The sequence below is a fragment of the Panthera tigris genome, chromosome A2 (assembly GCF_018350195.1).
Source record: "Panthera tigris isolate Pti1 chromosome A2, P.tigris_Pti1_mat1.1, whole genome shotgun sequence".
NCBI lineage: Eukaryota > Metazoa > Chordata > Mammalia > Carnivora > Felidae > Panthera > Panthera tigris.
In genome coordinates, this window is record NC_056661.1 from 34,766,880 (window position 1) to 34,783,843 (window position 16,964).

Here is a 16,964-nt window from a genome sequence, read left to right on the forward strand (position 1 = left end):
CAGCTTCAAATTATGAATCAAAAAAGCAATCCCTTTGCTACTTCCCTCAACATCCCAAAATTCAATCACAAAAACACTGCTTTGCATTCATAATTAATTTTACTTAAATTACGACAATATTGTTTATTTGAAACTTCAAAGTTCCAAGAAAAGGATTCTTTTCTGGCCTATTAAAAAAATACTTTGAAGTATATTGGGGCAAAATAGACTCATCCTGTAGCACAGAACAAAATATCTTCAAGAAAGGAATACTGTAACTCATGGATTACTGTAGACATAACATTATTGATATACTGCCAATACTAAGATAAATGAAATGTCATACTCCCTTGCAGCCTTTTAATGGAAATGGAACTTAATAACTTTCTCTCATCTCTATCTGAAGTTTAACTCTGTAAGTTTCCCCATGTTAAATTATATTTTATATAAAATAGTTATAAAATCAATTTTATACCACTCATAAAAGCCTCACCGTAAACCTTTATCAGACAAAAAAGAAAGCATCCATTATGCTCCCAATATGCTCTGCTACGAGTTTTAGATTTGGTACTCCAATCCTAAAAGCACCTGTGATGTTGTGATTTTATTTATTTTTTTTTAATTTTAATGTTTATTTATTTTTGAGGCAGAGAGAGACAGAGCATGAACGGGGGAGGGTCAGAGAGAGAGAGGGAGACACAGAATCGGAAGCAGGCTCCAGGCTCTGAACCATCAGCCCAGAGCCCGACACGGGACTCGAACTCACGGACCGTGAGATCATGACCTGAGCTGAAGTCGGACACTCAACTGACTGAGCCACCCAGGCGCCCCGATGTTGTGATTTTAATAAGAAATGTGTATTTGGTCTTTATCCATGGTCCTAGTATGGAGTTCCTAAAACCCCTGGAAATTCCTAAGTGATGAGAGTGATACAGGTCTGTTATGTGCACAAGGTGACCTGGACCCCACCTAAGGATGGGGGCTAGTTGCCAGGGGAACCAAGCTAGTAATCAGAGGGTCGGAGTTTTCAGTTGTATCCCTCCTAAAGGATGAGTGAGGGGCTAGAGACTGAGTTCAATCACCGATGACCAAATATTCAATCAGCCATGCCTAGGTGATGAGGCCTCCATAAAAATCCCTGACCTACAGGATTCTGGGAGCTCTGGAGCTGGTGAACCCACCGAGACCCGGGGAGAGTCGTGTGCTCAGAGAGCATGGGAGCTGTACAACTCTAGTAGCACACCTTGCCCTGGGTGTGCTTGACTTACACCCTTTATTGTAAGAAACCAGTAGCAATCTAGTAAGTAAAATGTTTCTCTAAGTTCCAGGAGCTGCTCTAGCAGACTGAATGAACCTGGGGGGGGGGGGGGGGGGGGGGGGTGGAGTGGGGATCACGGAATCAGCAAATCTATGGTCAGTCAGAAGCATGGGTGGCAATGTGGACTTGAGACTGGTGTGAGGGAGGGGGTAGCCAGAAGTTTTAGGATTGAGCCCTTGACCTGTGGGATGTGACATTATCTCCAGCAAGCAGCGTCAGAATGGAGTTGAATTACAGGACATTCAAATGGTGTGTGAGAACCGCCTGGTGGTGTTGGAAAACCCATATATCTGAATCGATGTCAGAACCTACCCCCTAGGCTCAGTCTCCCCAAGGACCAATCACAACAGTTCTGCCTCCATTTCAAAGGAGCCTCCTCAACACTTGGTCATTCAACCCTTCTTCATCATTTTAAATTAGTGAGGATAATCGGTTTAAAACTCCACTACCTCAAAATGTATCTCGTTTTTCTAACTGGCCAAATAGCACATTTATTTTTTCATGCCAATTATAAAAAAGCTATCAACTGAAAAATTCATTCTTCTTTTCCCTATATTGTTGGTTTTCAAGTTTAATGATATGTCACTTTAAGAAAGAGTTCTGAGTCTTAAGAAACACTCACCATTAATAGTTTATTCCCTTAATCAAAAATAATTAATAACTTTCAGCATTCTTTATATTACTTATTAAAGGCCTATGTAAGCCCTAAGGCTGGAATAAGAGTGCATATTAAATGTGGTTTTCCTCCCCTTCTTTTCAAAAGTAAGTTAACCCAAATAAGTCCTTCAAAGTCCAGGCAACTGTAACCACAGCATCTTGACAGCAACTAGGAGAGCAGGATCAGAAGATGGGGGGACATCAAGCAAACGATACCATAGTTTCCTTATAAAAATGTGAAGACAGGTCCATCGATTGGGGGAAAACTAATATTTTCTGATAAGGCTAAAAATCTGGACTCCACTCCCAATCAGTGCTGAGGCAAGAAAGTCCTTTTCCCAAGAGATTTTCATTTTCTTCCTCTGCTCCCGAGCACACACAAGGGACCACAAGCAGCCTTGCCCTCGCCCCTCATGTCATTCCATACCTTGACTCTTCTGAGTCTCTATCCTGTGGTTCCATTACCCACCTTTCTTATAAGCCAAGGCACTGAGCAGATTTAGAGGGAAAGTGGGGGAAAGATCAAAGGGGGTCTTTTATGAAAATAAAGCCTTTATGATTATAGTTAGTGATAAAAATACCAAAACCAATGACTAATATTTATTAACCATTTAGGGCGCAGTGCTAAGATGGTGTGCATGAGCTCAGTTAATGCTCAGTGCAACTCTGGGGGGTGACTACTCTACCTCTCCCCATTTTGCAGTTGAGAAAGCTCAGGCACGGTGTAATTCCATCAAACCTAACAAACAACAGCGTTTTCGTACCATCTTTATGTAACCATTGGGGAAAAACCCTCCCAATCAATCTATGGCACAAGCATAAAACACACCTGGAATTCAGAGACATTGAAGTGTGGGGGGAAAGCGTGTGTCTTACAAATAAAATACATAAGTAAGTTTCACAAGACCATGCGTTTGAATGAAATGAACCCTGCCCCCTCAGTCCCAGCAGACTGCACCAGGGACTGGCGTGGGAACCAGCGGCCTCTGCACGTAGCTTGAAGGATGTGCCCAAGAAAGCAGCTCATTACTGAGTGGTGGCAAAAAGACCCAAACAAATCCTCTTTGGGAAGTGTAAAGTGGAGGTGAACCACTTCAACCCACAAGAGAAGCTGGGTTACTTCAACGCAGAACACTCTTCCAAGTAAAGCTGAGGAAGTGCCCTGGGCTCATAGAAGCCCACTGTCTACACGTGTCTTTGAAATACTCATTTGGGTATTTGGACAAATGAGCTGACTTCTCATGACAACCCATCTTCCCACTTAATAATTCCTTCCTGAGAAATATTTTTCATTGTAATCATAAGAAAACAGTCTAAAACAAGGCCCACTGCCATTATCTTCAACCCCTGTAAATTAGTCCAACACAGACAAAAAAGGTGAATTGTAAGGAAATCTTCAGAAAGTTGGAAATGTGAAAAAGGAAACAAATCAATCATGAAAATGTGATCTTAGAGACAAGAAGTTCACAAAGGATGGAAAATATAATGATGTTCTTAATGGACCAGGCCACGCCCCCCCCCCCCCCCCAGCACTGCATGCAGAGCTCTGCTACATGGGGATACCATGGTGCTGCTCCTAAGACCCGCCCCCCATCTTAGCCATGGGCTGCAGGGTGGGGGTAGATACCTTATGCCAAACAGTCCATCTATCAGCTGGCCAGTGACCCAAACGTGAATACAAAATGGTGAGCTAGACAAACAAGATTTTCTCCTAAAAAGTATACTATTCTGGGAGATGGAAGCTAGATGATGTTTTGGGGATGGGAGGCTAAAGTGGGCATGGGACTGGACAGTCAGTCATGTGCAGGCAGAAGTTACAAAGAGATGTAACCATGAGTAAGTGACTGGTTACAGTACAGAAAAGGCACAGAAGAGCCAACACCAAGGAAGATTAGTGTTGAGTTCTAGTACATGTCCCTTTCAATAAACCTTTTATTTTTCTTGCGATAAGTCCAAGCAGGTCTCTTTCAACCAAAGAAGATTTAAGAAGCATCAGCACCATCCACACAAGACTGAGAGCACAGAAGGGAATAACAAAGCCAGAATGCACCATTTCAACAGGGCCCAGGATGTCATTAACCCCAGAAAAGGCTTCAGGCTTGGGAAAGCATGTCACTGTGCTCAGGTTTAGACATCTGTGCTTGGGAAGGCTGGCAGATGTATGGGGCTTTCTATTTCTCTTCCTTTATTTGCATGTTCCTTTTCTGAGGCCCTAACAAAGTGTCCAGAGAACACCCAGCCATAGGGTCAAAGTACTTGGTTCTAGGAGTAAAGATAAGCAGGGACATTTTATAACCAGAGTGGCTGCTCCCACCCTCTCGGCTCAGGGATGGTACAGAGCCTTTTATCACCTTTTTGCTTTCAGCACAGGATAGGAGGAGGCAGCACCTTGTGGATCAGAAGAAATCATGGCTCCTGACCAGCATATTGCCTTAATAACGCCAATCTTTCTCTCCTACCCCCATTACCAACATTTCATCCATTTCAGTTAGGGTTTTCCAGAAACAGTCTTGGTTTGTTACACCTGCTGCCCTGGTGTGGTAACAATTCACAGTGCTCACGGTCACTTTCATTCAAAGTATCCCAACCTGGCAACAAATTATGCAGCCAACCTAATTTTGGTGCAAGCCCCCATCTTCTCCCATGTTATGTACAACTGGTGGAAGAAGAAAAAAGGAAACCTGTAGATCAATCACAAGTATGCAAACAAGTTTAGTTTTCAGGGGCTCCTGGGTGGCTCAGCCAGTTGAGCATCTGACTCTTGATTTTGGCTCAGGTCATGCTCCCCTCGTCATGAGATGGGGGCCCATCTTGAGGTCCATGCTGAGCGTGGAGCCTGCTTGGGATTCTCTCTCTCTCTCTCTCTCTCTCTCTCTCTCTCTCTCCTTCTCAAATAAAAAAAGTTTAGTTTTCAGAGATGCTGAAATGTGAAAAAGTTAGTCTTGTAATAAAATACGTAATTCTTACAGATCAAAAGAATTATCAGTGTTTAAGGCAAGATTTAGACCCAGACAGTCTGACCCCAGTCCTGCCTTACGCACATTCTCCTGATACAATTACTAAGGGCACTGAATCAGTGCACAGTCCCCCAAGGGAGCCCCATGCTTGCAACATTCCCCCACACATCTCCATCCTATATGCAGAAAGGGTCCTCTAAAGCTTCAAACTTCCCCCTTTGCCTCACTATCTAAAGTCTTCAATGATTCTCCACTGCCCTCAAGAACAAACCTTAACTCCAATACCAGATGCCAGGATCAGCAGAATGTTGCCCCTGCTTTGGTCTCCGGCCTCATCTCTGACTGCCCCGCCACCCGAAACTCCACAAGGCAGCCCTCCTGAATTCCTCGGTGCCCACAAGTCACAACCTTGGTACCCAGACAGCCCAGAAATGGAAGCGGGCGGGGCACATGGAGAAACAGGAAGTAGTAGGAAAAGAGACACCAGACCCACATGCCACCCCCCCCCCACAGGTCCCAAATTTGCACACAACTACCCCTAATGCTTGGCCATGTCTCCAACATCAATTTATACATTATACCAAATCCCTCCAATTTTAAAACAAAAATAAACTTTACAGAGTTAAGCCTAAGAAATCTATGCCTTCGTGACTGGTGCTGAAGTGCTATTCTTTTGGAACCATTTTTGAAAGAGGCAAAAGCTGGCCGTGTCACCTGCACACTGATCCAAGTCTGCAGTCAGAATACCAGGAAGCTCTGTCCTCCAGGAGCACCCCCCGGAGCCCACCCTGCAAAAGCAATGCAATTTCACAACTTCAGAATACCCGAAACGCTACAGTCAGTGCTCCACACTTGGGCAGACAGCGAAAGGCACCTGGGACTGGCTGTGACTACAGTCTATTCTTTAGGTGTCCCGCCACCTCAGATCTTTGACACACATGAGGTCCAGAAGCCATCACTACTAAGTAAACACGAAGATGTGCAAACATTTCTGGAATGAGCCACATCCAGGATGGTGCAACAGAGCTCACCATGTGACCTTCCCCACTGCTACCTTGGGCTTCTACAGACCTTCACTTCATGCCCTCTTCTTCACGCCCTCTTCACGCCCTGCAGAATAATGTAGAACTGGGGTACAGGAGGCAGGCTGTGGACTGTCTGAGCCTCAAGTGCTCCAGATGTAAATGGAAAATGATCATCTCGGTCCCACGTGGTTGGTGCAAAGATTCAAGGGAACAAAACATATGGAAAACACCAAGCTAGTGCCTAACCCTGAGATGGCAGCAAACAATACATGTGTATCAGATCTGAGAAGGGAAAATGCTTCTAGCTTAGTAAAGCATAAAAAAATGCAAGTAAAGTTAGCTTCAAATTCGCCGTAAGAAAAATAACCGTTGTGAGCCAACCATATCATTATGTCAAATGTACTCTCTGTAACCACATATGAGATTTATCCCTTTTCAGAGAACAATAAATCAAGGTTAAACCAAGTTCAACAGTTTTGTAAAGCAAGAGCCTGGCAGACCCAGAATTTGAATATTGTTCGATTTGAATGCAGAACTCACACCCTCTTCTCTGTTACCCTGTTTCCCAGAGCCTGAAGCCAGCCAGGGAAGGAGTCAGATAAGAGCCTGGAGAAGACAACCTGGTACACAGATCAGTACACCTGAGTCAGCACAAGCCACTCAGGGCAGAGAGACTGGGAAATGCAAGCAATCAGTGTAACCGGATGTTTCCGCCCAAATAGGATCCTTTAGCAACAGTTTAATGTTTTAACAGCCTAGGTGGCTTGTCAGCATGAGGCAGGTGACTTGCTCGCCTCTAACTGTAATTAAGCAAGTTGCTCTTGACCTCTCCGTGATGTTCCCTTACACGTGTCACGAAGACAATACAACCTCCTTAGCAGTAATGTTGCAAGGGCTAAAGAAATGGTATGCAGAGATCACGGTGCATAGGGTCTCTGCGCACATGCGAAATGAACAGTCTTATTATGAAAGTCCTTTCACAACTAGACTTGTTACAGCCCCTTCCTTCCTCGCTTGCCTCGATTGTCTGCATCGTTGCTCAACTGCTGTTACTTACCTGCCCTTCCCTCTTCTCTATGAACCGCACTCAGTCACTGAGACCACAAAAGCTTACTGAATACCTTGTCAGGCGAGCTGGGGAAACTGGTGATGCATAAGAAAATCTTCGGCCTCAATGAGCTCACAATCTTCTATTTGTGAGAGAGGGAAGAAGACAGACAATAAATAAATATACAAAGAAGAAACACAATAAATCACCAGACTTTAAAACGTTAGCATAATAAAGCAAGTAAGGGGTAGAGAGACATCTCTGGGGAGAGGCAGAATCAGATAAAATATTCAGGGAAAGCCCTGTCTGAAGATTTAACATGGAGTCAGAGAGCTAATGAAGGAACAGAACAGGCCTGGGAGCAGAGGAAACAATGTTTCAGAAGGAGAGCACAGCAAGCCCCCCAGTGCAGGAACAAGCACAGCCACTGAGAGGACCAAAAACACAGCCCAAATGCAGCATTCACATGCCCTAGTACAATTCTTGGTTTGCACGCCAATTTTGCCACCAAACTCTGAGCCCCCTGAGGGTAGGGGCCGTGTATCTCCCATCTGCATTCACTCAGTCATGTAGCAACCTCGACATGCCCAGCATTCTCGTCAACATTGGGTTTACAGGGAAGAACTAAACTGACATAGTTGTCGCCTTCAGGGAGCTTATACCCAATACCACCAGGCACAGACCAAGTGTTCAGAAAACCAACTACACGAACAATACTTGCAGGGCGCCTGGGTGACTCGGTCAGTTAAGTGTCCGACTTCGGCTCAGGTCTCATGGTTCGTGAGTTCATGCCCCGAGTTGGGCTCTGCTCTAACAGTACAGAGCCTGCCTGGGATTCTCTCTCTCTGTTACTCCCCGCAACACCCCCCCCCCCAAACCCATGTGCTCGCTCTCTCTCTCAAATAAATAAACTTAAAAAAAAAAAAACTCACTAAATAAACTTTTTTTTGTTTAATGTTTACTTTTAAGAGAAAGAGAGACAGAGCCCAAGCTGGGGAGGGGCAGAGAGGGAGACACAGAATCTGAAACAGGTTCCAGGTTCTGAGCTGTCAGCCCAGAACCTGACACAGGGCTTGAACCCACGAACTGCAAGATCATGACCTGAGCCTAAGTTGGATGCTTAACTGACTGAGCCACCCAGGTACCGCAATAAATAAACTCTTTTAAAAAATGAACAATATTTGCTTGGTTTTTAGTTAGGATGGAATTCTATGCATGCTGAGTTCTAGGCTTTCTACAGCCCATCCTCCTTCCTCATTTGTCTAGAAGATCACCTTCAGTTACATACCTGCCTCTCCCTTCTCCATACAAAAAGGGGTGGCAAGAACTGACTCCTGCACTTTTCCCCCACGTTCTCTCTCCCCTCTGCCTTTTTGCACACTGCCCACCCCACCTGCAGTGCCCTCCCCACTTCCTCTTCACCAGACTAACTCGAGTATTATCTCCCAAAGTTTCATTAGGATATTGATTTTACAATTTGCTCAAACGTAGGCAAATCTCTCAAGTTCTTGAGGGATTTCATCGAAATGGAAAACATTTCCATCGAGTAACAGAAAGTGATAAATCAAGTGACAATCCCACACTGAGTAGTAAAGAGAACTGAAGGACAAATGATCTGAGGTTAGGTAGATAATTTCTCTTCCTTCCCAAAATATGAGGTATTATTTCAGTGACTTTCTGGGCATTGTGCCTGCGGAACAGGGCTACGATACACAGGCAGCAACGTTCTCACTACCATGGGTCTGCACACTCCATCCCTGGCCCATAAAAGATCAGTTTCATTTACAGTAAACAAAACCAATTTGGGACACTTAAAGGTCTTCCCCACACAGAAGGTCAACAGTTTAGCTTCTAAATTATCTGAGATAGATTTCTTCCCCTAACAGAAGAAATTGCAGCTGTAAAAAAAAAAAAAAAAAAAAAAAAAGTCAGATATTTATTCTTTTAGGCAAAAGGCACAAATATGTGAGTCACAACTTCCGGCCCAACCTCCACAGGCTCATTTAGCTGATAAGGACTTACACGGGACCTTTAGTCCTTCACTTCTAAAAGCCATGCATCCCTCTTTCTCCTCCTACATCCTGAAGGAGCAGAAAATTAAGCTGGAGCCACCCACTTAGAAGAATACAACAGCAGGGGCATGGGTTTAAACAGTTTCCTTCAAAACCATGTGTTCCTCCAGGAGTTCCTGGACAGAAGCTCTGGGCTTTGCAGAGAACCACACAACAACTCCACAGCTGGGGACCTGACAGACAGTGTTTCCCACAAGGTCTACCCTTCACCACACAGCAGCTCCGCAAACCCCACCCTGCCATTATGAGAGGGAACGTGTGCAGAAGGGCAACAATACCACCTTTGGGATTATCATTAACCACTGAAACTCTGTGCCCTCAACCAAAATTCCCATGTGACATGACCTACAGAGTAGGCTCATCTCTGTGCCCACCGCAGCCGTGTCATGCTGTATGACATTGCCATGTAGTACAGCATCCTGTTCTACTGGAGGACTATTTGGACCCAGCAACATAGCCTTTACATGTGAAAAATCCCCTAACAATGATGAGATCTTTACTAGAGTACTGAGTTCACAGAACATTCCCCCTAAAAGTTTCAAAGCCAGCCTACGTCTGCAGTAGGAATTATACAGTACAGTAATTACATGCCTAATCTTTAGCAGCCAGGACTGGGTTTCAGACCCAGCTATTTTTTTACTAGCTAAATAACTTTGAGCAAGTCACTTATCCACTCTAGACTCTTAAAAGCTCCTTATCAGATGCTGCAAATCCCCACATGATCTGGCCCCTGCCTACCTCAAGCTACTACTGGTACTACTACTTTCCCCTCTTTAACTATTTGGACATGTTGAGCTCACTCCCGCCTCAGGGCCTTTGCACTTGCTGTCTTCTATGCCTAATACCCTCTTCCCCAAAGTTTCACCTGGCTGGCTACTTTTGGTTACTCAGGTCTCAGCTCAAATGTCAAAAAGTCACCTCCAAGATCTCATAAACCTAATATTGAACGTGTGACTACGTATTGTACAATTCCATTTACATAAGTACAGAAAGGAACGAGACCATGGTATGGTGGTGTAAGTGTAGGGACTTGGTGACCCTTTCCAGGGTGGAGGCAGCAACAGGTAGAAACACCAGGGGACCCTCGGGGTTGCCACTAAATGATTAGTTTTTTTATCTGAATCTGGTGACCTGGGCATATTCCGTTTGTGAGAACCCTTCAAGTTGGTCATTTATAATATGTACATTTTCAGTACATGTGTTACATTGCAACAAAAAAATCAAGCCAAAACAAAACAAAACAAAAACCCCACCTTATCAAGTTGGTTTACCTTGACCACCTAATCTATGTACACCTTCTTGGCTAAGCTATTCATTCTCCATCCCAGGATTCTATTTTACCTTTGTGTAGCATTTGTCCCTGGCTGAAATCATCATCATTATTTATGTATGTATGTACAGTCTAGCCCTTCCCCACCCCCATTAAAATCAAGTATGATGTGGCCATGTGCTCTGCCGGCTTTGTTCTCTACCCCCAAATATCAGCACCTAGAACAGTCCTGTCCTAGGTATAGACTGAATAAAAAATGTATGTAAAATAAGAAATGGCTAAAGCAGGCTTTCTAAGACTATAACATCAATCATAAGTCAAATAACTGAAGCCAAGAGCAGAGGAAATAAGAAATTTCAATGACATTAAACCTCGGGAATATGTGTCAAATGTTAAATTTAACTACAGGGTGGGTGAGGGGAGGGAGCTAAAGTGTCATTCTAGGGACATCTTTTTGAATGGTTACAGTTATTTCTCAAAGCAGAAACTGGGCCTTTTATCTCTGCATACCCAACAGCTCTGCACGAGGCCCTAGTAAAAACTAGGTGTGAGGCAAGATTGGCAACAAATTTCTCAAAATACTTAGGATTTTTAAGGTTCGTGGGAAAAGGGGGTCATGTTCAACTGTAATGTTTGCCGTGGCCAAGGGAGTAGGTACGCACAACACCAAAGGAGACTCTGTTGGAAGAGATACTAAGAAGAACCCAAGAATTTAAAAAGTATCTTAAAAGTCATGAGCAATACTCTCCTAATACTGTCAATTCTAAGAGATTTATAAAAAAAAAAAATTTAGGGGCGCCTGGGTGAATCAGTCGCTTGAGCATCCGGCTTTGGCTCAGGTCGTGATCTCGCAGTTCGTGAGTTCGAGCCCCACATCAGGCTCTGTGCGGACAGCTCAGAGCCTGGAGCCTGCCTCAGATTCTGTGTCTCCCTCTCTCTCTGCCCCTTCCCCGCTCACGCTCTGCCTCTGTCTCTCAAAAATGAATGAAGTTAAAAAAAAAAATTTTTTTTTTAATTTAAATGTCAGTAGTTCTAGGACTTGGATGTTATATAGTTGCTACTTGATAAGCAGACTAACCTCAATGCTAACATGACGCATTTTAATGAAGTCTACACTCACCAAGCAACAGCCCGGTGTAACAGAAACTTAAAAGTAAACTATTCTGGAATGGGGTTCTGCCACAAACTCTCTTTATAACTTTGAACAAGTCATTGAATTTCTTTAGGCCTCAATTTTCCACGTGTGAAATAAGCTGGATGCACTAGATACTGGCTAATGTCCATTTCTGGTTCTTGGGCACTAAGTACTAACCTGAACTTCTAAAAAATTCTCATCTTTGAAACCTTGTGCTTACAGGGTAACACATCATCCAAGAGTGATGTAAATCAAAGCTGCTGGCTGGAGCGAGGTAACAGAACCTTTTGCCCAGTCTTGCCAAACCAAGGCTATCTGTCCCCAGACAGATTCCCTGGAGTGTTGCGTTCAGATCTCACTTCTTGGTGAGGCAGGAAGCCCTACCACACCTCGGCTAAACACTTGGGTTCCTTGTACAATTAAAGCTTTGAGTTTTCACTGCCCAGGGCCCCATGTGTCTCATCAATTCAAGCCTGCACTCATAGTTAGCACTACAGTTGTTTTTTGTAACACTTAAATAATGAATAGGACTTGATCACCTGGAGGTATTCTCCTCACTGCATTACAATAGTTATTAGTGATTTTAATTAGACAAAACTGCCATTCCTTTCCACTATCCCACCATACTGTCAAGTGCCTATTAAGGCTATTACAGTAATAAGTATTAGCACCTTTTAAATTTACGTTAACAAAAACAGAGAAATGAGAAGTCAGGAAATGAGAGGGGAAAAAAGAAAAAAAAACAAAACCTTGCATATAATTAGCCAACGCTTAGAGTAACCCAAAGAATCATTGGTAGCTATCTAATAAATTGTCCTAAAAACTATGCTATGCATATCCTGGTTAAAATTGCATGTGATAATTTGACTCTCATAAATTAAAAACGGGGAAAATGAACAAGGACGTTGCTCAGCTGTGGCTGAGCCCCACGCTGCCCTTTCTTTAAAGGGGGGAAGAACTTATCTGTGGACAATCAGAAGTTGAGCAGTTGAGTGATTTCTCCAAGAACCATCACCAACTTTTAACCCCCCAAAAGGCTTCTGAATACTTCGACTCGTGCCATTCTGCAGAAACTACAATCTACAGGAGGCCAAGTTTGAACAGCTACTCGGCCCCTTAGCTTTCTATTCTCTATAAACGAGGAGAAAGTGGACAGGGGGAATGCTCTGACATGTGTTTGTGACGAGGCTGATTCCTCGTTGTAGGGAAAGGAGAGCGTTTCCCACTTTCCTCCTCGACCCCCGCATTTTGCCAACTCAGGCGCCCCTGAAATCTGCAAAAACAGTCCCCCCGGAGAAAGTTCCTCAGGGAGGTGAATCAATACCAGCCAGGCTGGGATGGGTTTCTGGGCATGTTCTTCACGTGGCCTAACACACGCGCTCAGAGGTCGAGACGTTTCTAAAGGAGAGCTGGCAACGTGGATGGTAAAACCTCAGGTCTCCTAAACCCGGCCAGAGAACTTCTCGACTTGCCAGGCGGAGCCAGGTGCGGTGCCGGCGCCCTCCGCGTGGGCCCAGGGAACCGACGCCAGCGACTGCTGAGTGCTGGGTGGCGCCCTCCTCGGCCCCGGGGCCACACCCGAGCGGGGGCTGGGGGGGGGTCTCCCACGCGCCCGGGAGCAGCTCCGCGCGTCGCCTCCGGGGATGCAGCGCCCGCGCCGCCCGGCACCCGCTGCCGGGAGGAAACAGGCGGCGGCGAGGACGACGAGGGCCGGGAGGACCCGGGCAGGCGGCCGCCCCGCCAGCGCCCTCCGCGCGGCTCCAGCCACCGGGCGCGCTCACCTGGGACCTGGCCGCCAGCAGCGGGGGCCGGAGCGCCAGGTCTCGCAGAAGTTTCCGGGCCTGCGCTGCCACGGGGGACGCCATCTTAAACAGGAAACTCGGCGCGGGGGAGCCGACTGCGCGCGGGCGGCCGAGGTCGGAGGAGGAGGAGGGAGGAGGAGGAGAGGGGCGGGCCCGGCCGGCCCCCGGCCGCCCCCGCGCCCCGGCGCGCGGCCCCGCCCCGGCGCCCCACGCCCCACGCCCCACGCCCGGCGGGGCCAGCACCGCCCCCGGTCCCCGACCCCGCCCCGTCTTCGCCTTTAGCCTGCGGGGGTCTTTTGGCCTTGTCACCGCGCCACCCACTGTGGGCATCAGCAGATCCCCAGCCCTGCGGTCGTGGGGTTTAAACTCTACCGAGGACCAAAGGGCAAGCGAACAGTAGTCACTGCCGCGAGCGGTGGAACTGGAACCGGGGGCCTTCGGAGCTCAGATCTCGTCTCGGGGTCGCAGAGGAGCCTGGGCACGCGGTGTCTGAGCTGGGACTTGAAGGAATAAAGGGGAGGCGAGGGTTCTGGCGAAGGCGGTGGAAGCCTTCTAGAACTCAGTTAAGACGTTTTTATCCTTAACGGAAGATCAATGCAAAACCGTTGAAGGGTGTTGAGCCCGGTAATCAGCATAATAAGAGCAGACGTTTATTTGGAGTCTCCTGACACTAAGCACTGTGCAGGTAATAAAAATGCTGTAGCAAATATGCTTGATGTGTGACAAGCACTTTACAAATAGGAACTCTTAGTCACCATAGCAACCTTCCAGTAGGTACCAGACTAAAATCCCCATTTTGCAGAAGAGGAAAATGAGACACAGAGAGGTTGAGTAACTTGCTGGAGGTCACCGCTCTGATAGGAATGGAAATGATGTTCAAACCCATGCTTTCTCTCCGTGCCCCGTTAAGAGCTGTTATAGATTCTTTTTTAACCTTACTTACTCTTGAGCCTATGATCATGAGAAAACTTGCAGTGTAACAGAACTAGGCAACTATTGCTGCTAGTTTCCTTCCTTCCCTCCCTCCGTTTATTTTTTCTTAATATATATTTTGGCAAATCAAATATACAGACAAGTTACAAGAATATTACCCCCAAATGCCCAGGTATCCTTAACCCGGATTCCCCACCTATATTTTGCCCTATTTCACATTCTTGATAGGTAGTATATATAAATGGATTTGTAGACCATTTCTTGTCGCAAGTTTACCTGCTAGATTTAGCATCTATTGATGATTATTGCTTGCATCAGTTATGACTACGATGATTGCAAAATAGTTATTATGTAATTCCATTCTTTTCAACATTTTTTGTTTACATTCTACTCTGAAGTGAGCTTTACTTTTGCCCACATTTCTTTATTAACTCTTGTATTTACTTGTATCAGTATGGACTTGTGGATTCCTTTTTTGGTACCAAATCTATGCTCTTTCCTATTACACTCACTCTGCTGCCTCTGGATATGGGTCATTTAATCTTCACATGAACCTTCCGAGGAGGTTCTGCTGTTACTCCCATTTGCCAAAAAGAGAACAGGTCCCCAGAAACACTATGTAACTTGCCCAGGGTGACACAGCTTGGGATCAGACCCTAAAGCTGGAATCTAACCATTCTACTCCACACCCTCCCCTTGAGTGAGTGGATCTGATTTCCCATCTCATCCATCATTACTCCTACTGGGTCTGCCATTTAGCCAGCCAGGTTGGAGTACAAACACTACAAACAGTCAACAGTGTTTAAACTTGGTCATACCTTTAAACTTGGTTGTCAGAAGGAAACAGACTACCTGTAGAATTAATCAAAGGCTTTTTATTCACACATTACTATGGTAAAGGCGTCTGCTACCATCACTTTCCTTCCAGCAGAGGCTAGAAGGTGTTTGAAAGGAGAGTGCATTTTATAAAGAGAAAGGAGAAACTCTTAAGACGCTCTTTGATTGATGAGTGTTCTGTCAGGATGAGGTTTTTCTATTAGGGCAGGATTTGGGGAAGTGGAGTGGGAGGGGCTTTCTGATGGCCGTCCAAGTACATTTGGCCGTCTTTGGTTCACCATCACTAGTATATAACTGGGGACTTTCCAGTTCATCCAGTGTCATCTAAGTTTTTCCTGTCTCATTGGGAAAACTGCCAGGTTCTCAAGGGGGGCCCAAGTCTTGTGTCAGCAATTTCTCAATGTCTTTACCTGCTTTCTGTCATTCTACCTTCTCTGTGGCCAAGGGATTGGGAAGATGCAACAGAATTATGGGCATCCATATGGTTATCTCCCGTGCTTAGCACTGGACCAGGACTAGAAGAAGGGCACAATAAACAAACACATCATGAATCAAACTTACTGAGTTCCTCCTAAGACTCCTCCTTATTTTCTACTCTTATATCCCAAATAGAAAGCTCTTTGAGGTCAGGGATTCCACCACAGGGTTCTGTACTGTGCTTCACGGGGACGAGCACTGATATTTTAGCCAAATTGGATTCAAAAGCCCCCTCTACCCCTTGCAAACCTGTGACCTGAAGTATGTACCTACTTCCTAGAGTTGTAGTAGGTATTCAACAAGATGTTGTGTATAAAGACCTTTTATATGGTAGGGGCTTAATAAGTGTTATTTTTCTTCTTCTAGAATGTTATTAATAAATGTTTGTTTGATAGCTAATGTGAAACACTAAAGCCAATCTGACACATGGATTAGAAGGCCCAGATGCTTTGGAACTTAACTTGATAGCACTGGAGAACTATGGAGATGCATAAATGCCAGTCAAAAGTGTTAAAATGTCCTAAAGTGGTTGCTTCCAGGAAGAGGGTTGTGGGTAGTGGTCAGGGAACCATTACATTTTTAGAGCTTCCAAAATACCAATGCTTAGACACCACTTTAGATCTAGTGAATCAGAATCACTTAGGATGAGTCTGGGATCTGCATTTTAAATAATCTTCTCCAGGGGTTCTTTACTCTGAAAAGGAGGAAAGCAAACAAACCAAACCGTATGCCAAACTCTCTTGAAATTTTCTGGTGAATCAATAAGTTATTCTGCTTCCCTCCATGGGGTTCCTAAATGTAGAGTGATAAATCGTAAATGTGCATATTGATTAAATGCTGCGTCCACAGACCTTCGCCTGACACATGCACACAAAATCTGCCTTCTCCCAGGGATCTAGGTCAGCTTCAACAGATGGAAGCATTGGTTAAGGAAGAATGAATAGCTATTCTATGCTTTTTCTTTATCAAAATTGCCCATGTGGACTGCTTGAATATCCTATATGGCCACAGGCAATAGCATGATTGAAAGCTTTCTGTGCTGTCTGGTATCAGATTGAAGCACAGAGGCAGACAGGAGACGAACCGAGTTCAAGTACTAACTCTGTGGTTTAAAACTCCATGATCTTGAGCAAGTTACATCACAGCCTCAGTTATTTGATCTGTGTAAAGGGGATTATAATAATAGCGCCTATTTTGCCAGAGATGTGTTGACAAGTGCTTGAGATCCAGGGGCTGTTACTCACCTTGCCTTCTTTACTTGACTCAGAAATCCTTTTTCATGTTTGCTTTTTTACTCTTCATGTCTGTGAGCCTGTTTGCCTATTAGTAAAATGAAGGCCAGGTGTGACAGCGTCTTATTTGAACTGAGAGTTCACAACGTGTTACTTCTCATAAACTTTGCATACGTTGGAAGCATTAAGTTCTAAAACTCCATGATCAAACTTTGAATTTAG

General features: G+C 45.0%; 1 protein-coding gene across 5 annotated transcripts in view; it reads right to left on the reverse strand.

The window, feature by feature from the left end:
- The window catches only part of SUCLG2 (succinate-CoA ligase GDP-forming subunit beta), a 389,660-nt gene extending 376,260 nt beyond the window's left edge, over positions 1-13,400 (reverse strand). For 4 of the 5 annotated variants that reach the window (XR_006214899.1, XM_042979378.1, XM_042979379.1 and 1 more), the window contains exons 1-2: positions 13,243-13,400; positions 7,058-7,126 (exon numbers count right to left, since the gene is read on the reverse strand). Coding sequence is in view for 4 of the 5 variants with exons in the window: in XM_042979378.1 (XP_042835312.1) it covers positions 7,058-7,126; positions 13,243-13,326 (153 nt within the window). In the remaining variant the exon portion in view is untranslated. The remainder of the gene's footprint in view (positions 1-7,057; positions 7,127-13,242) is intronic. The other variant, XM_042979376.1, reaches the window with a different exon arrangement.
- Between the last annotated feature and the right edge of the window lie 3,564 nt (positions 13,401-16,964).